This window comes from Vigna unguiculata, chromosome 3, assembly GCF_004118075.2.
Source record: "Vigna unguiculata cultivar IT97K-499-35 chromosome 3, ASM411807v1, whole genome shotgun sequence".
NCBI lineage: Eukaryota > Viridiplantae > Streptophyta > Magnoliopsida > Fabales > Fabaceae > Vigna > Vigna unguiculata.
In genome coordinates, this window is record NC_040281.1 from 45,813,973 (window position 1) to 45,833,822 (window position 19,850).

At 31.6% G+C, this 19,850-nt stretch overlaps 2 protein-coding genes and 1 long non-coding RNA gene across 8 annotated transcripts; 1 reads left to right on the forward strand and 2 right to left on the reverse strand.

Moving 5' to 3' along the window:
- The first annotated feature begins 851 nt into the window (after positions 1-851).
- On the forward strand, positions 852-6,494 carry LOC114176565. Of its 6 annotated transcripts, XR_003603027.1 has the most exons (6): positions 852-1,051; positions 1,296-1,382; positions 2,295-2,396; positions 3,346-3,432; positions 3,621-6,012; positions 6,143-6,494. It is a non-coding gene; the product is annotated as an uncharacterized LOC114176565 (long non-coding RNA). The 6 variants fall into 6 exon arrangements; XR_003603023.1 differs by having other exon boundaries at positions 3,346-6,012; XR_003603024.1 differs by having other exon boundaries at positions 2,313-2,396; positions 3,346-6,012.
- Positions 6,495-9,532: 3,038 nt separating this feature from the next.
- On the reverse strand, positions 9,533-10,497 carry LOC114176751 (ethylene-responsive transcription factor ERF011-like). The gene has a single exon (XM_028061892.1). It carries the CDS (start codon positions 10,241-10,243, stop codon positions 9,803-9,805), a length of 441 nt encoding a protein of 146 aa, XP_027917693.1. The 5' UTR covers positions 10,244-10,497; the 3' UTR covers positions 9,533-9,802.
- A 5,170-nt stretch (positions 10,498-15,667) lies between these two features.
- LOC114178823 (SUMO-conjugating enzyme SCE1-like) lies at positions 15,668-19,629 on the reverse strand. Its single transcript, XM_028064934.1, has 5 exons — positions 19,402-19,629; positions 19,231-19,314; positions 17,128-17,280; positions 16,929-17,042; positions 15,668-16,382 (listed from the first exon to the last, which is right to left on the reverse strand). The coding sequence occupies exons 1-5, from the start codon at positions 19,468-19,470 to the stop codon at positions 16,320-16,322; spliced, it is 483 nt and encodes a 160-aa protein (XP_027920735.1). The 5' UTR covers positions 19,471-19,629; the 3' UTR covers positions 15,668-16,319.
- Positions 19,630-19,850: the final 221 nt, after the last annotated feature.

The window sequence follows — 19,850 nt, forward strand, 5'->3', positions numbered from 1 at the left end:
TCTTAATTACTAATTTTAAAATAGAATGAAGGGAAATAAACATTGGATTAAATTTAAAACAAATTGAGATAATTAATTCAATGTTAGTTGTCTTGTCTATTTTTTTTCTTTTGAAGTGAAAGTATTAAAGAATTTATTAGAAGAGAATCAATGTTTATTATACAAAAAACATTCTTCTGGTAATGCTTACAAAATATTGTTAAGTATATTTATTATTGTCAGTGTGAAAACAGATATTAATTTTTCCTAGATTCAGTTTGAATATTAAGTATGTTGGAAGACAGCAACTGAATGGATTATTATATTGAAACCACTTAATCATTAAACTTTAATTAACAATTTGCAAGTTGAAAAGGTCAGAAGAATGAAAGAAAAAGTGGGGTGTCAAAAAATAAATAAATTCTATCGTTCTTGTATTATGCAACAGATTTACCAATGGCCATGATTCAACTCCCAGAGCATCTTGGTAATGTATAATTTGTCAAATTTTTCATTTTCCTGAGTACCAAAAAGGACTATAAAGTGGACGAATCATCAAAATGGCGTCCTAAAATAGTTCACTTAGATACTTTAAAATGAAGAAAATATGTTCAACGTTGTGAGTGGCAAAGGAATAAAATACTTTATTGTTCACGTAGTCTCATGCATAACCTTTCTGTGACTATGAATAAAAGAAGAATAAATAACCTTTTTCTATTTATTTTTGGCACATGCATAGTTTTATATCGGCACGCGTGGGTAATGTGCAAGCAAATACTGAAATATGTTGGACAGGTTTCTATGACCCATATGGGCTATACGGCCCAAATACCCATCGGCCTTTTTGTCACAATCTAAATATTCGATGAGAATTTCTCTCTCTACTCCAGTCACACCGCGTCACACTGAGTCAACTGAAAATGGACTCAGTTTTTCTAGTTGAAGTGCCTATTCCATCCCTGTTCGGTGTTGTCACCACCGCTCTCCGCCACTGTTACGGCCACCGCATACCTTCTCTCATGCTAATTTTCTGTACTTCCTCCACTCCACTTGAGATCCTTGGCTCCCACGGGTAACTCTCTTGCTAATTCTTTTCTGGTATGTCGTTATAAAATTTTAACTATTAGTAATAAACTCGAGTGAGTGATCGATTGTTTTCCTAACCCATAGAATCAACGTTGTACGAAAGACACCGCCGCTGCATTTTCCGTTTGCTTTTCTTCTACTGCTTAACTATTCAAATGGATTCGTTTTATTATGAAATAAATAAAAGAAATTACTCAATACGTTGACTGCATTTTGCGCCTCATATGCAGTCAACAAATGGAGTTTATACCAATGGTGACTATGACCGGGAAAGAGGATTTTGCATGTCGTGAATCCAGCTACACATGTGGATGCAGGTGCTACTCATTCTCTGATTGTCTTGTGTCATCTTTATTATTATTATTATTATTATTATTTATTATTATTAATTTAAAATTTTAACGTGCTATCAAATTTAAAACCGCGCTGGAAACTCTTGTTGAATAGAGACTGACTGAAACTTAGTGATTCATTTTTAATCATTCTTATTTTCCACTTCCACATTGCTGATACAGTGTCCTTTTGTTATTCGTTATTTTTGTCTCTAATTCCAGAAATATGCTTTTTCATTTTAATCTGTTAAACGAATCTTGAAGGAATAAGTTTTTGGGGTTAATGGCTATGCAGTACACTGTCTAATGATTTGTTATACAATCAGTGATATATTAAAGTCCTCATTCAACAAATCTTCCTTTCTCAAATTATAACTGCAAAGAAAAAAAATACTTGTCTTGGTCGGCTTCAAGAAAACTGTAATTCCTTGGTCAATGATGTTTTGACCATTTGGAGAAAAAAGTTAGCGTTAATGCCCACTGAAAATATAAGTTAGGGCCAAAAGTTTGAGTTCCAACTATGTGTTGTTTTATGATAGTTACTTGAATAAGATATGTTAGATACTCATATTCTTCAAGGCATGTTGATCTTTTTGGAAGAAGACCTAAAACATTTTTTTTTATAACATTCAACGTCTCTTTTTGATGTGACTGACTAGCCTCATTCAAAGAGACCAGCCATGAAATGATCTCACATATGTAGCTTTAAGTGCTTTTGAAGAACTGAAGAGATTTATGATTGACTCATTGGTGGATATCACCAAAAAAAACTTTATACGTTATATATGGTTTTGATTCTGTGAAATCTACATTCAAATTTTGGTCATGCATGTGGTCAAATTTTGGTTGGTGATTAGATGATTTTAAGTGGACAACTTAGTCACTGACTCCCTTCAGTGCCTACTGTGGTGAAAGATGGAGTTCAACGGAAGATATTGAAACTTCTCCCTTCATAGAAATCGAGTAGATCAGTCGAAGTGGACATTCTCATATTGCTAGGTAATGGGTCATACCCAAGAAAGTTGTTACTCCTTCCATAGTTTTCTAGACAAGTCAATTCATGTGTCTAAATCGAAAAAGAAGATTTCAATATTTGAGGATTAAATATAAAAAATTCAACAGACGAGCTCAAATTTCTTTGGCATCAATTGTTCAACAGAATGCATTTCTATGTGAAAGGACAAGTTCCTTGGACATTTCTATTAATATTCTTCCTTCTCTTTTTTTTTTTTTTCAAAAATTCTTCATCTTGTTATTGTAGTTAATGGATCCAAAGTTGCATCTCAAGGAATTGATTAAATTCCTTTATCTCTTTCTTTAAATCTTTAATTTATTTTGTACGTATCACATTGTTTTTATAACTTAATCTCTCTAAGCTAATTGACTCGCTTTTAAATTGTTCTATGATCTTTGATGTTAATTCCTTTGTCATATAGAAACATGATACAGGTCATTTGATTGGCGAGACATGAATCACAAGGTCTTTATTACCTGAAAACAAGTCTTCTTGTGTCATGTTTTGCAACCTTAGCTCCTAACATTTTGCATAACCATTTGGCTCACTTAAGTTTGACGAAGTTGAAGATAATGACCCCTAGTCTTAAGTAACTAAGAGTGTTAGAATATAAATCGTATTAATTAGCAAAACATGTTAAATCATCGTTTCTTAAATAAACCGAAAATTATTAACCTTGATTTTCTCTACCATTCATTCCAACACAAAACCATGTTACATCTTCTGGCTTTTTAGATATTTGGTAATCTTTATTAATGAATTCTCTTATGTACCTAAGCTTATTTAATGAAAGGTTGACCTAAACTTTTGTCTATATTCCTTTACTTTTTTAATGAGATTAAAAACCAATTTAAGAAAATAATTAAAATCTTCCAAAGTGATAATGTTAAAGGATATTTCTCTGATGAACTTGTTTCTTTTATATCCTCATAGGTTATTCTCCATCAATCCACATGTTTGTAGACACTACAACAAAATGATCTTGCAGAGAGGAAGAATATAAACTGCACGCTGACAAAGGTTTATCACTTGAGAGATGTAGTCCTAACTGCTTATTTTCCAATAATTACAATGTTCTCTTTTTCGAAAACTAGGCATGAAGCACTTGATCATCGTTTGTCATCGTTTGTTTCATCGAAAAAGAGGACATTGTAATTACTGGAAGAAAGAGGACCATAGTCCTAACTGCTTCATGTTCTCAAAACTAGGCATGAAGCACTTGATCATCTTTTGGATGGGGTCAAACCATAATTGATGAAATGCAAGTTCTTGCTAACAATAACACACGAGAGTTTGTTCCTCTTCCTGGGGAAGAAAAATGTTGGTTATAGATGGGTCTAATGGTGAAATTGGTCACCTTAAAGCTCAGTTGGTAGCCAAAGGATATACTCATTTATGGTATTGACTATGGTCAAGATCAGTATAATTCCACTCTTCCTCGCTATGCTGCTATTTGCCATTGCCCATTTACCAACTTGACATTTTAAATGTTATCCTTTATGATGTTAAGGAGGAACTAGGTCTGTTACTTAGGGAGAGTATAATTTAGTTTGTAAATTGTGTTAATCTCCTTGAACTAAAGCAATTACTATGAGTTTCGTTTGGTAATTTTTGTCATACTAAACATTTTTTTTGGATTCAGATGAAGCGAGACAAATCATTCAGTTTTCTATTATATTTTCTTTGTGAAGTGTGTTTATCTAATGATCTATGTTGATGATATAGTTATTATAAAAAATAATAACACTTGAATTTCTCAACTCAAAGAGTATTTATTTCATCATTTTAGACTTAAGACTTTGGCTAGCTAAAATTCTTTCTTGGCATTGGAATGACTTGATCAAAGAAATATATTGTAGTTTCACAAAGAAAATATGTTCTTGATATCATGGAGGAGACATGGCTGGTAAATTTTGAGCCCATTGATAGTCCGATGAACCCAAATCAAAGGCTAATGGTTGACCAAGGTAAAATCTTTTCACATCCATAGAGATATAGGAGGCTAGTGCGAAAATTCATTTATCTCACTACTATAACACTTGATATTTTTTATATAGTTGGAATTGTTAGTCAATTCATGCATAATCCTCACATTGACCACTGTAATGTTGTGGCTCGTACTTTCAGGTATGTCCAAAAGGCTTTAGGACAAGGGTTGTTATATGAGGGCAAGGAATATATTCAAATTTTTGGATATTGTGATGCAGATGGAGTTGGTTGACCCATCGACAGAGATCCTCCTAAGGATATTGTTTATTTATTCAAGGGAATTTCATCCCTTGGAATAAGAAATAAATTGTTCTCCAATCTAGTGTAGAAGCTAAATATAGATCTGAGTTTGATCACTTGTGAACTTGAGTGGATTAAGTAACTTCAAGAGTTCAAATTTTGTGAAGTTAAGCAGATGAATTTGTTATGTGATAATTAGGTAACCCTTCATATTTCCTCCAATTCACTCTTTAATGAAAGAATCAAATATATAAAGATCAATTGTCATTTTATCAAGAAGAAACTACATCGAAGGAAATTAGTACTGGATTTATTAGCTCTAATGGCTTGCAGACATTGTAATCAAGCCTTTGAGGGAGTCTAGAATTCAATTTATTGGTTTCAAACTTGGTATATACAATTATATGCTTAAGCTGGAGGGAAGTGTTAAAATAGTTCATTATTATGTTGTAAAACTTTTAGGAAGCTGCTTTTTGGGTGTACCTAGGCTAGGGGGTTGTGAATCAGGTTGTAGGTATTACTTATTCTACACTCTTTTCAACTTTTCAGATATGGAAAAAATACATCAGCTGAGAAATAAACTCACTGATTTTACTCATACCATTCCTGCTTTAGTTCATATCATATTTATGGACTTTGATGTTAGTCCATGCTGGTAAACAAGAGTATTTGTTGGGACATTTTAGGACTTCAATTACTGAAGTTAAATTTTTAGAACAGATACTTTCTTACCAAGACCTAGAAGTTAATGTATAACATTCGAAGCAATTTCAAATACAAAACATGGAAATTGCCAATTCTATCCCATTCACTCCAAAAGTAAATGAATTATCTGACAAAGTTTATGCAACTGGCTACATTCCATGTTGTTCACATAATCAGGGTGAGACCCCTGAAAAATATTTAGCTAAAATTCCTTATACAAGTGAAAGAAAAGTTTGTGTAAGGAGAAAGAGTGGACACCTCTGTTTGTGCATGTATGTGTGACTTATCTGTTTATTAAGTTTTGAAGATACATTTATTGTTCTACTTTTTTTCCCACACCCATTTGTTTTTTTCCTTTACTGTTAGCCTACCTCTGAGATGAGTTTGGAATTCTAAATAAAACTGATGTTAGCTTGTTGAAGTAATTACTGAGTATGGAACATGTCTAATAATTTCCCTTGTGAAACACTGTAAATTAATAAAGTCCCCATCTTTCATTGATGATCACAGCTGCACTAAACTGGATATGGAAATCATTAACTCCAAGTCTTGCAGACTTTGAACGAGGTTCAGAACCTTCTGAACAAGACCAACGGGGAATTGATTATTGGCGGAATTAATGAGCAGCACACGTATGGTTGTTCAGGAGACCTCCAATCTGAAAAGGTGCAGTTAGATTCTTCAATTTATTTTTCTTTTTTTTTTTGTCATTCCTTGAATTGATCATATCATTGAGCCCTTCCCTTTCATCTTTGCTTTTTACTACTTAAAAATATGATGCTTTTAAATATTATAGGTCATTGCTGCAAACAAATTTTGGACGACTACAAGTACTGGTACCTGATTTATTTGAGTTGAAGGTTGGGATCACCACAATAGGAAGTGTAGTAAGGACAATTCAAATAAAACGTTCAAGCCAAAAATGAAAGAATGAGAATGAACGGAGGTCCACAGTAGATAGTTAATTCTTGCATGAGCAGTGCCTACATATGCAACCAGTAAAAAACTCAATAGTATTTAAATAATTGAGACCACATTGAGTAGTAGTATAGAGTTATTGTCTAAAATTATGAGCACATATTGATTTAGTTCTGATATTACAAAAAAATTCATTTGAGTAAAAAAAATAAAGACTAAAATGATTGTCATTGGTAGTTTTATCTTAAATTGGCTTACTCTTGTACTTTGCATGGACTAATTTCCGTTTATTGCTCACATAATTGTACAAATTTGAAGAAAAACTTTTTTTATTATTATTTTAATGTCTTCACATTATAAGAAGTGACTAGGGAGGGTTCCAACCTCTTCATGGAAGTTCGACATCCATAAATAATTGTTTTATTGTAACACAGATATGCCTTGGAATCTTATTAACTAGTGTTCTCAAAGCACTAAGACATTTTTCTGCGTATTAAAAATATAGGGGATTTCATGCAACCTCAACTGGTTAATATTTACCTATATGTTAACATGTAAAAATAAAGGACCAACTGTCATTGTCAAACTTATCAGTTTTGATAAAGAAACAGATGTTATAAATCATAACTGGACAAGAATGCGGGAGATCTTAAATTTTACTATATCTGTAGATGATAATTCTGGTCCTAGAGATTTATCCATTCTTTCTGTGAGACGTTAGAGATAATGATTCTTTCTGTGGAATGTTTGAAATTAATTCTGGTCCTAGAGAAATAACATTCTTTCTGTGGAATGTTAGAAATAATGATTCTTTGTGTGGAATGTTTGAACATTTGCAAACCGCGACAGATACTACTGACAGTGTGAAGGTCATTTTTTCACTAATAATGTTTGTTTAATAATATGATGTGTGAATCTGAATGCTGTTGGAAATTGAAAATGTTATATTAAGTAACTCTATTTTTTATTTTAACATTGAAGAATGATTCCAAATTTTCTTTTTAAAATTTATAAAAGTAATAGCGGCAATCATGAAAACAGATGGACTTCATTGTATTCACTCTTCTTCTTTTTTCATGAATTAAACGTGACAAATAGCATTGTTGATATATGGAAGCTAAATTAGACTAAAAGTAGTGCTTTCACATCATTTTATAGGAATTGTAATTGTGACAAGGGATATTCTCGATTAAAAAAGTAATCCAAAAATATATGTAAAAGTCAAAAGTAGATTAAAAAAACAAGTCCCGATTTCACATTGAACATTAATAATCGGTCTACTTATATTTTAGAGTAAATTAAAAAGAAGACAACATATATGTTTTAATTAATTATATTGTATTTTAATTACCACATATATTTATACAGATATAAAGCAGAAACAACAAATTTCTATAATAATTTTTAGATATAAAATTATATTATCTATTTATGCATATGAGAAAATTTAATTATGAGTAGAAAACAAATTTGTTATTTTTTGTTATAAAGATTTAATAACTTTTTATAAAATTTGTCTTACAATTTTTTGAAAGATATCTAATAATATCATAGTAACAAACCACAAAACTATGCAAAACTATATTTTATTTTCAAGTTTAGATAGGTATTTAAAAAAAAAAAGTAACAAAAATTTGGAAATTTTCACAATTACAAAGTTTTCAGGGTTTTTTATTATGGAAAACGTATATTATGGTCAACTAAACTTATTTCTAAAAAAAGTCATCATCAATACACTTATGGAAAAGTTTGGAATTATATAAAATTTTATTAAATTTTTTCTCAAGACTGAGTAATTTATTAATTGATTTGTTACTACCACCGAATAAATGCAAAATTTTAAAATTTAAATATTTACTTATATAATTTTACCTGTTTCTAAAGCACCAATGCACAATATTAAAATTATAAAAAAAAATTAATCACCAATCTGGAAATTACTTTGTCAGCCATGTATAGAAGTGCAAGTTCAATTCACAGCAAAGCTTTTTTTTTTTTTTTGTCAAAGTTGAGAGATATAAATAAAGGATACATCGTCAACCTGCTTAGCCGCCATGCTTTTCGCTCACAAAAATTGTACAATGAGATTAGACACAGGATTTGTTTGATTAAAGAAAGGATTAACTGTTAAAAAGATTAAAGAAGGATTCAGATATGTTATAAGGGTACTTTTGAAAGATTGTTTTTATCTTTGGTTGTGATAGAATTGTTTTTAAAGTACCAAAGATTCACACATTGTAGGTTTGGTTTTTGAGTTTCCACATTATTTGGTACACAAATAAGCATGGTCCTGTTCTTTTCATACTGTCTTGTTTTATTTAATTCTCCATATTGGTTTATACACTCACTGACAAATATACCATATAAGTTAAGTTGGTGTTTTAGCTTTTGTACTAGTGGGTTTGGACTCGCATGCTTAACTTTTCTTATTGTACATTTTCATCTCATGCAGAATCTTTTTATTTGTAACATCTCGCCAAATGTGGATTTGTTTCGAGACGCAAAACCAAACCAAACATGTATTCATGTATCGATGTTCCAATCTTCCAATCATCAACTAATTCATGTCTGCGTCTTAACAGATTTATTGATCCTATCAAACCAAATATGCAGCACAGCTCACATGCAAACCAGAATACCTCACATTCAACGTATCAAATCAACACCAAAATATTTTACAAATCTAGTATTTCGGAACCAAACTCTTATTAAATTACTTCTCCTTATTTCCTATTAAAAAAAACTTTGGAAGAGATTTGGTGATTAACTTAGAAAACAGTAATCTTCTTTTGGAAGCTCAAGGAGCTAAGTATGATTTTGGTGTATCTGTTTCTTGCATTTTTGTTTTTTATTCTATTTGTTGATGCAATTGTCATCCGAGATTTGACTCGAAATAGACAAAAATCTGAGACGACAGAACCGATTAACCGACCCCATCCATCACCCATCGTTATCATCGAAACAGAGTAGTGACCACAGCATCTTCTTCCTCCAATGGTCCCTTCTCTTTACAAATACAACTCATAAACCAGAAAAACACCAAACTTCCAATTTTATTGCTTTTCACTACAGTATATTATAATAATCTTATGATTACTAGAGTGGTTAACATGCCTCACTCTCTTTTTCCACCCTACTCCTTAGCATCTTAGGCCATTGTCTCTCTATCTAACCTTTTCTTTTCCAAATAAAAACATCATTATTGTAAAAAAAAAAATATAAAGTTGCAATTTTCTTTTTTTTTTTAAGTTTTGAATTGCCACCCAAATTGTACTTCTGAAACTTCTAAACTTAAAATTAAGCAATGAAAAGCAACAAGGTAAGAGGAGGTGGATGATGAAGTAATTTACATTTAAAAATTTGACAGCACCAAAATTCCTTTGTGAAATCCAGATGAAAAAGTAAAACAACAAGTTACACAACAGAAAGGAGCCTCATGTCACGATCATCATCACCTTGCTCCACTGTAACCTCCTCTCGGAGCGGCGCACATTAGCAACCACCCCAACACTCGGTGCTAAGAAGGGCGTAGAAGCTTCTAATCCCCATCCCAGTCACAATCCGAATTTTCGGGTTCGGGTGTCTTATTGAGGTCGACCCGGTCGGCGAATTCTCCTGCGACGGGAGCATGCGGTTGCTGGCGGTGGAGCGCGTCGACTCTGGCGCCGACCTCGGTGGCCTTCTTCCTGATGGAGGCAGCAGACATGTCGGAGGCAGCGGCTACAGGACCCTCAACGGCGAGAAGGTCGGGGAAGTTGAGGCGGGCGGAGGGCCCCCGAAGATAGAAAACAGCGGTGTCGTAAGCACGCGCCGCCGCGACGGGCGTGGAATAGGAGCCGAGCCAAATCCGTGAACGCTTGTTGGGTTCCCGAATCTCAGCGACCCACTTGCCCCACTTCCTCATCCTGATTCCTTTGTAGCGCGTGGCTTCACCCTCTTTCCCTCTCCTCCTGGTGCTTCCTCCTTCTCCTTGTTCCATGGCTACCTCTGCAAAAAGGAAGGAGCAGTTTTTCTCTCTCTTTGTGTGTGTGTGAAATTCTCTTATGGAAATCAAAGGGGCAGAAGGTGAATCTTCATAAAAAGCATAAGCAAATAAAAAAATGAAATTGTGCGAGAAAGGGTATTGGGGTTTTGCAGTTCAGAGACACTGAGCCGAGGTTGTCGCCTGCTTGAACCATCCACGTCCAAACCCTGTTACCTTCTGTTTTATACCACCTTCCTTTTTATTGTTATTTTTTTTATTTCAAAATTCACCACACTCTAAACAAAAATAATATTCACCGACAAAAGTAACGCAAACAACCTACCGCAACACACACGCTCTGTAATTTTCCTCCCATTCTTCTTTTTCTTTTAAATTTTAATTAATTGTATAGTAACTAGTTTGATGCTAGTGTGTCAAATAGATACCTAGTTTTAAAAAAATGTCAATTATATCTCAATTTTTGAAAATTGCTTCAATTAGGTCCCTTTCAGACAGAGTTGACTAACGCCGTTAGTCAACGTGCCACGTGTCAATTTGTGGTTTTTTTGATTTTTTTTATAAAAACTTTTAATTTTTTTTAAAAATTTAAAAAAAAATTAAAAATGCCACGTGTCAAGTCCCTGTGTGTGACACGTGACATTGTCAGTGTCACGTGGCATTGTAATGCCACGTGTCAATATCACTATCAAATGTCATTGTGATGATTTCGATTTAGTTCCCATTTATGTTTTTTTGTTTCAATTTAGTACCTAATAATTTTTAATAATTAAAATATTTTTTAATAAAATTAAAAGTAATTAAGTATAAAAGTTTTAAAAAAATTAAGTATTTGATATTTATATTAAAATTTAGTGGTACAAGTAATTTTATTAAGTCATTTTTAATAAAAAAATTAGTATAACATTCATACCAATAGAAAATTTGATTTAAAATTAGTAAGAGACAATATTGTTCTATTTTGAAAAAAAATTAACAAAACATGAGTACTTAATAAAAAAATAATTAATAAAGTAATATGTTAAAAAGTCGTTTTTAATAAAAAAATATTAGTATAACATTTATACAAATAATAAATTTGGTATGAAATTGAGAGAAACATTATAAATATTAGTACTTAATTTTGTAAAAATATTTATACTTAATTATTTTTAATCTTATAAAAAATGGATTACAAAAATATTTTAATTATTAAAAAAAAATTGGGACAAAACTGACAATGCCACGTGTCACACACAGGGACTTGACACGTGGCATTTTATTTTTATTTTTTTAAAAAAATTAAAAAAATTTAAAAATTTAAAAAAATTTAAAAATTTTAAAAAAAAATAAAAAAACCACAGATTGACACGTGGCACGTTGACTAACGGCGTTAGTCAACTCTGTCTGAAAGGGACCTAATTGAAGCAATTTTCAAAAGTTGGGATACAATTAACACTTTTTTAAAACCGGGTACCTATTTGACACACTAGCCCCAAACTAGGTACTATACGATTAATTAAACCTTCTTTTAAATATATGTGAATATAAAGCTTGAAAATTTGTAAAAAATATTAATATTTTATAATTACATTACTTATCATAAGGATATCAACTGTACCGGTCGTAACTTCTTCGTATCATACCTGAATAAATATTTGTCTTGTATTCACACTCATATTTCTTGGATATCCCTTATAAGATATTCATATAAATTTTTAATATCAATAGATATTCATGAGTGCGGACATATATTTACAAAAAAATAAAAATAAACATTTAACAATATATTTTAATTATAAATTTAAATAAAATACAATAAATAACATTCTTAATTTTCAAATAAAGTCTAAATAACTTCTTTAAATAGTGTTGAATGACAATTTACAAATAAATAAATTTTTTTAAAACTAATCGATAAAAAAATAACGCATTCAAAATCAATATGTTAATATTTTAATCATGTTTTTTTTTATTTTTTTTATTTAAATTAGAATATAGCTACAGATACTATAATATTTGTACCCGTCTCATTAATATGCGGGTATAAAAAATATTTATACCCATTACCCGTGAATATTCATTTATAATATTAATTTCCTACCCATTATGAATTTTATCCACAAATACCCACAGGTACAAAATTTTTTGACATCCCTACTTAATACAATTATTATAGTATAAAAACAACATCGGTCTTTGATGTATAAATTGAAAAGAACATTTATTGGGACAAAACAATTAACTTCATATTATAATTTAAAAGTAAACATGTTGGCAAAACAATATTCAGATTTTTTATTTTTTGTTATTATACTTATTAAAATCATACTTAAATATGATAATAAGTTAAAAGTTAGGATTAAAAATATAATTTTGTTGATAAGTTGACTTGTATGGATCAAAACCTAAGATTGAATATAAATAGCATATTTATATGTCTTCTAAGATTAGTCTTAATTCTTTTTATAATGGATGTTTAGAATTGTTTAGTTTTTTTATTCTTTAGTTATTTTCCTTATTATAGCAACCAATATGTTTTTTATCATACGGCGATGTATCTTTTTAGTACATGTAACAAAATGAGTTTAATGCAAATCATTCTTCAATGCTTTAAGAATAGTATGGCACATATTTCAACTTAGCGAACATGTAGATTATAAAACTAATGAGTTAACAAAAGAGACTCAAACTAAGATGTTGAACTTATTAGGTACTCATAGTGGAAAAAATATAAACTGTGAACTCAAAACAAAAATAAATCATATATTGAGAACCTTAAAAAAAATTGAGCATAAAAATAATCCAAATTAAAATTATATATGTCATTCATCTTCCTCAATCATGCTCAGCAATATCATAAACATATGCTTTGATAATATCAATGTATCAAGCATGTGAAGGAATATGTAAATTTTTCAAATTGAAATCAAAGCACTTCAAATTCACACTCAATATTTATTTCTATTTATTTATTTTTTTAGGCAAACAATTTCTTTTCATCTTCTAAGAGAATTGAAATAGTGTTAACTAAGGGTGGTAAAAATACCTCTATTTATAAGTATCTGATTCGTGAATGATAGTTAGTATTCACAGGTAGTGGATATTTTAATACCCGTTTATAAACAGATTGAGATGCGAGTATCATACAAATTGTACCATGGGTATCCGTTACTAGCAAATAATTAAAATTAAAATTAATTTATATTTCATTAAGTTAAATATAATTAAAATTTAATTTATATTTTATTAGATCAAATGTAACTAAAATTAAAATTTAATTTATATTTTATTAGATTAAATTTAATTTTTATATAATTTTATTTATATTTTATTTCATATTCCTTTTTATAATTTGAATTAAATTTTATTTTAAAAGTTTATAAGGTATATTTTTTTAAATATTTGTGGGTATCCACGGGTACCCGCAGGTTTTAAAAACCTTGTGATATTTTTTAAACAAGTATTGATGCAGGTAACGAGACATGTAGCGAGTAGATTTTTTGTTGTGGATCGGACTACAGATAGTCTCTATCCGCGTCCTACCAGACCCATTGTCATCCCTAACATTAACTAGTGTAGTCTGTTTTAGATAAATATCATATTTTAACAATATCTCATGCCATATTGAGTTCTACTTACCATATATTTCATCTTTGTCCCTTCAAAAACTTATTAAATATGGGAGATTCGCTGATGATATTTGAACTCACAAACTCAAAAAATGCATGTAAAATCCACAAATCTTGTGACATTACTTTAAGATGAGTGTGGATACGCCATGATTACAATGACAAAATTGATTTTTTCATGTTGGATCTATGCCATTAAATTTGAACTCAATGGTAAAGTTGATCGCCTCAAAGTTCCTCTGGAGACCAAAGGATGCATTACCAAAAGATGCATTCATATGGGGACTAGATTATAGTGATAGTTTCCCTTCAGTAGCTAAAATGACTACAGGTCGTGTTTCCCTTGCTATGACAAACATTTATCAATAGTCTCTTCATCATTTGGAAATTAAAATGTTTTTCTTTATGGTGATATGGAGGAAAAAGTCTAAATGGAGCAACTACGTGAATTTGTTGTTTAAGGAGAGTCTAGTTTGGTTTGTAAATTATGTCACCCTTATTATCTCTCAAGCAATCTCCATATGTTTGGTTTGAAAAAGAATGTCTCATTGTTCAACCCTTTAGAATGAAATTCAAAGAGAAAATTATTGAATTTTCTATTGTTATACTTCTCTCGAAAAATGTGCACTTAATAGTTTTTTTGTCGATGATATTTTTCAAAATAATGTTTTTAAAATCTCTCAAACTAGAGAAACACCAATAAAATCATTTTTAGACCAAGATTTTTGAAAGTCTGAAACACTTATTGGCCATTAAAGTAGTCTAATCAAAGAAAAGTGTTATAATTTCTTAAAGAAAATATGTTTTAGATATCCTAAGAGAGAAGATATGATTAACTAGAAACAAGTGGATAGTTCTATGGGCTCACAAATAAAAAATTAATGCCAAAACTGGGTGAAGCTTTCTTTTATCTAAGAAGTTAGAGAAAACTATATGAAAATCTTATTTATCTTACTATTATTAGATTAGATTTGTCTTTTGTATTTGGTGTTGAGTTAGTCCATGCAAACTTCTTATATTGATCACTGGAATGTTATCATGTGTATCCTTGATACCTTAAAAAGGCTTAATGACAAGGTCTATTTTATAAAGATAAAAGCAATAATATGATATGTAGGTATCGTTATGTTGATTGAAAGATAAAAGCAATACTATGATATCTAGGTTTTGTTATGTTGATTAAAAGGGCTTTCTCTTAAATGATATTGTGTTTTAATTAGAGGAATTATGGTTTCTTGAAAAAAAGTAAAAAATAAACCAAATATAATTACCTGATATACCTTGGAAGCTGAATATAGGACAATTGTATCTTTCACTTGTGTGGGTAAAACAAATCCTCCAAGAATTAGATTTTTGTAAGATTCAACAAATAAAAATGTAATCTTATGTTATCATCCTATAACTGTGTAGAAAAAATCATCGAAAAGACCTCAAATTGAATTTATGTTTCAAACTTGATCATCACTGTGTTCAAACTTGAAAGGAAGTGCTAACAATAAGTTCAAAATAATTCAAAAGTCATTTGGTAATATCAATTTGTACCTAAGATTACTTGTTTTTTCACTCTTTGATTTCTCCTCTTAGTATCCAAGATCACTTGTATATTAATTTGAGCATTTAAGGGAGATTTTTCAGGCTCTCAAAATATATAGTTCTCTTTTTCTTTGATATCCTCAAAAGTAATACATAGAGGGAAGTGGGAATAAAATAAAATAAGCTTCTCTTGTATTAAATTAAGAGATACAAAAATTATTTTGTAAAAACTCTTGGGTTGCTTTTTAAATAGTTAATTAAACTTGGAGAATTTAACTTGTGAAATAAGATGAATTTAGATTACCTTCTTACTTTTTCTATAATTGTTATACAAAGGCAGGCTTAACGGCCATACATCTCAGCCTCAATCAAATAGTCACCAGTATGCGAACAAGCAACTGAGGACCTTTCACCAGAGAAATGTTAAGGATGCAAAATCGGAAGATTTTAGGATTTTCCTCCGCATCGGGAAGTGTCATTTGAAGCACATCTGAAGTTTAAGAAGCAAACGTTTCAGTGTCAATTTATGCAGCCAAGGCACAATAGTAAAGTTGTGAAACACAACGATGGACAAATAGAGGACTATGTATGATCTCCACAGAAGAAGTAAAAATTCCAGCAAATGGATTACATGTTCAGAGAAGGCAGTCATGCAATTCATTATAGTAATTATCCATTCATATAAAAAATGTAGCAGCAAACATCAGGCACATGTCTCCAACAAGTATTCATTGGTTGCTTTCACGTTTTTTTTATATATTAACACTTCTTCCAGATCTGGGAGTAACCATAAATAGCTAAAACATTCATGTCTGCATGTTGTGGCAGACATTAATCACAATGTCAAAAACAGATTCAATGCGGAACAAAAGATGAAGCATCTGCCATAATAAAAATAGTTTATAAATTTAGCTTATGTGACGGCAACACTAGAGAAGAGCTGGGTATTGCTTTGCCTGCTGCCGGACCCTTCTCTTGTACTCTGCTGCATCCTGCAAAAAGTATCGCCACGTTAAAACTAACCTTAGACATTGAAGTCTCCATCCACTTCACTGTGTAGAAAGAAAAGTGCAAAAATAGGTCTTATAAGGATAATTTTATCCAAAAACACATAAAAAATTAATATAATAAATTGAATTGAATTTTTTACATACTAAAATCAACTTATATACACATCAACTTTTGAAAATATTAGACGATTAACACAGAGCATCTTTTGTATAGGTTGATTTTAACTTATGCAAGAAATACAATTTACTTTACTTCTTTCTCTTACCTATGATTACAGAGAAGTTTGTCCAAATAGAATCATATTAAAACATTAAATAACAATTTGTCAACACCTATTCATGATACACAATGTTCGAAGACCTAACATTCAAGCATGCCAGCTGTCATAACAGCAATCCTTAGAACGGGAGATAAATAACTGTGGAGCATTGACACTCGGAAAAGTATATTATTACTACTTTGCCTTGGTTAGTTGGTTTACCCTTCAAGAATGAATAATATTAATAAAATAAAAAAGGGATAAGTGCCTGGATGAATAGATGATAGCCTTCTGTCTGGGCAGGATCAGCAGGATTTGGCTGGTCAAGCAAGTCTTGGATACCCACAAGAATTTGCTTTACTGTTATGGCTGGTCTCCACCCCTGTAAATAATAAAGAACCTATAAATCTGTTTGCTCAGAAATTAGTTTCAAGCAGTTATCCAATTACCAATAAAGATGTACTTACACTATCCTCGTTAAGTATAGACAGGCACACAGTCCCGGAAGGATAAACATTTGGATGGAAGAAACCTTGTGGGAATTTACACTTTGGCGGCTTGCTAGGGTAGTCCTCACTAAAGTGAAGCGAAAGTGGGAAGTAGCCACCCTCCCAATCAGTCTGAAGCAAATGAAACGTAAATTAATATGAAGTAAATACCAGGCTTATTACTTAACAAGTTGCTTAATTCTTTTGCAAATTTAATCCAATATAAGAACACAGATAACGTGATATGATTCATTTCTAATAAACTTTCAATCATAAAATATTTGAGTTACCTTTTGATAAGATATGTCAAATGCAAAAGAAGAAATTTCTCACTTTTGATTTCTAAACCAAAGTATCTCACTAGTACTGAAAAATTCATTTGCAAAACTATGATGCAACTCGATAGCATAAATACAGACATATAATTTCATTCACATTCCTGTATAATATACGAACCTAGATGAAATTATACGTTCATATATAAATGCATGTCTTTGCATTTCCCAATTCTTGTAGGATATTATAGGAGGCTGCTTGAACAGTTTTAAGGAATGATTTAATAGGTGATCACGTTTTATGCAGAAATTGTTAAATATTTTCCAATGAACCATGCACTTTTAATGAATGATTTAATAGATGATCACGTTTTATGCAGAATGGTTAAATATTTTCCAATGAACCATGCACTTTTAATGAATGATTTAATAGATGATCACGTTTTATGCAGAATGGTTAAATATTTTCCAATGAACCATGCACGTTTTGGCACCTCTCTTCTTATGATGTTGAAACCCCTTAAGTCTAACCCCTCAGTGAATAAATAAAACTTAATTTCAAAAATCTTTCAACATGTCAAAAGATATAGGCAGAATAGTAGAGGGATAAACACATAATGCCAACAGTACATTCATGACCATGGTTTTAGATTGCCGTCACATTCTTCAATATTGCAGACACATTCAATGCAGCCACAATTGCAAATGGGTTGCAAGTTCATGTAGGTAATAAGCAAATGTGTTACGGAATCTTTTGAGGTGTGAGAAGAGACAGATTGAGAAACCCAGCAGGGATGTATGTATTGAGGTCCATGTCAACTTAGACATGGTCAAAATAGAGATTATAAAGGCTTGAACAACCCACATATTGTGAAATTGTTGAGTCGATTTATACCCAACCAAAATTCAAGACGGCCTAGTCCATCCCTCAATTGCCCAAAAACTTACCTGCCCCACCACTTTCTTTAGGCAATACTAAATAGTCAATATTACAATCTCCTTTGTTCCAGATTTACACACCCAGGCGTGAGTCCATGCTCCAAATGTCCCATCTAAGGTGTGTCGAGATCCCATATAGACCATGGGTATGCCCAAAATAGGCTTGGGCAATCCTCACCTAATGAGTTAGTTGATTGCCAGATGCCTCTCCTTTTTTAATTATAAATCCCTATTCCAGAAGAAATCAGAGGCAAGGATCACGGGATCAATTAACCAAACCTCGGACACAACTCTTCATGCTGTTGATGGTAAAATGATCCAACTGGTTCAGTTAACCAAACATCAACCACATTTTTTTGTGTACAGTGGTCACCGTGAGGTCAAAACAAATGTTTCATGCATACTACACAAACTCCCACCACTAGATCAGCCCTAGTGGTTACCAAACCTCAAACACAGCCCTTCACAGAAGCAAACATTACAATCTGAAAAACCGAATTCGGAAAATAATATCAACTTCTTAAAATATGTTTCGGAAACTAAACTAATTTCTGAAAAAAAAAAAAAGATATTTTTAGAAGAAAAAAAAAACAAAAACAATAAAATCCAAAGGGATGTAAACGTAAAACAAGATGCAGTTAGCAATTGACCAACTTTTAAGGTTAAGATAGCCCGCCTCAATTCAAGAGTACCAAGAAGGACGAAGAGTAGGCAAAGGAGATTCACTGATTCGGATTATCAACCGAGATAAACATTACAAGAACAGCAGTGATTTCATAATCAAAAGCAAAGAACTTGAAATTTGTGGAATTCAATTCATAACAATCAGCAAACGCGTAACTTATAAAAGAAGAACGCGAAAACATACCCCAGCCTTTCCAGGAATTGTGCAATGCCACACCATCAAGTTCACAGTTCCATCGGGCAGCGTCTCCGGCTTGGCAACAAAACCCTAAATCACGAAAGAGAGAAAAAAGGTGAAAACAAAAACGTTGGCCGCTGAGAAAGGAAGGAATCAATACGAAAGAGTTGTACGGACATGAGGATGGTTCTTCCGCCACGACTTGCGCTCCTCTGTGAGACGTCCACGAGCAATACCACCAGACATCTTCTCTATCTCTATTCACACGCAACACTTCACTCGCTCCGAGTCAGCTCAGTGTTTCCCAGTCCAACAAGCACTTTTCTCTCTTCCTTCCTTTCTTTATTTCTTATTTCTTGCTTACCCCCTTGGCTCTGCGTTGTGGTTGTGGGCAAACGAGGCATTTTTATTGCCCTGCCTCCTATCGAACGTACGGTCCTGATCCCATCTTAGATTCCCGTGCTGCCATCGCTGTTGTCGTTTCTATGTTTTTTGCTTTTTCTTATTTTTTTTTTAATCATATCTTTAAACCAAAGTCAATGCATTATTGTATAGGAATATATTTTGTTATATGTTTTATTATTATTAATTAAAATTTGGTGATTCTTCCATCAAAAATTACTTAA

Coding starts and splice junctions, on each gene's coding strand:
- LOC114176751 (XM_028061892.1), bottom strand. CDS start 10,243: ATGGAACAAGGAGAAGGAGGAAGCACCAGGAGGAGAGGGAAAGAGGGT.
- LOC114178823 (XM_028064934.1), bottom strand. CDS start 19,470: ATGTCTGGTGGTATTGCTCGTGGACGTCTCACAGAGGAGCGCAAGTCG. Junction 17,281..19,230: donor CAATTCCTGGAAAGGCTGGG/GTATGTTTTCGC, acceptor CATTTGCTTCAG/ACTGATTGGGAGGGTGGCTA. Junction 17,043..17,127: donor CTATACTTAACGAGGATAGT/GTAAGTACATCT, acceptor TATTATTTACAG/GGGTGGAGACCAGCCATAAC.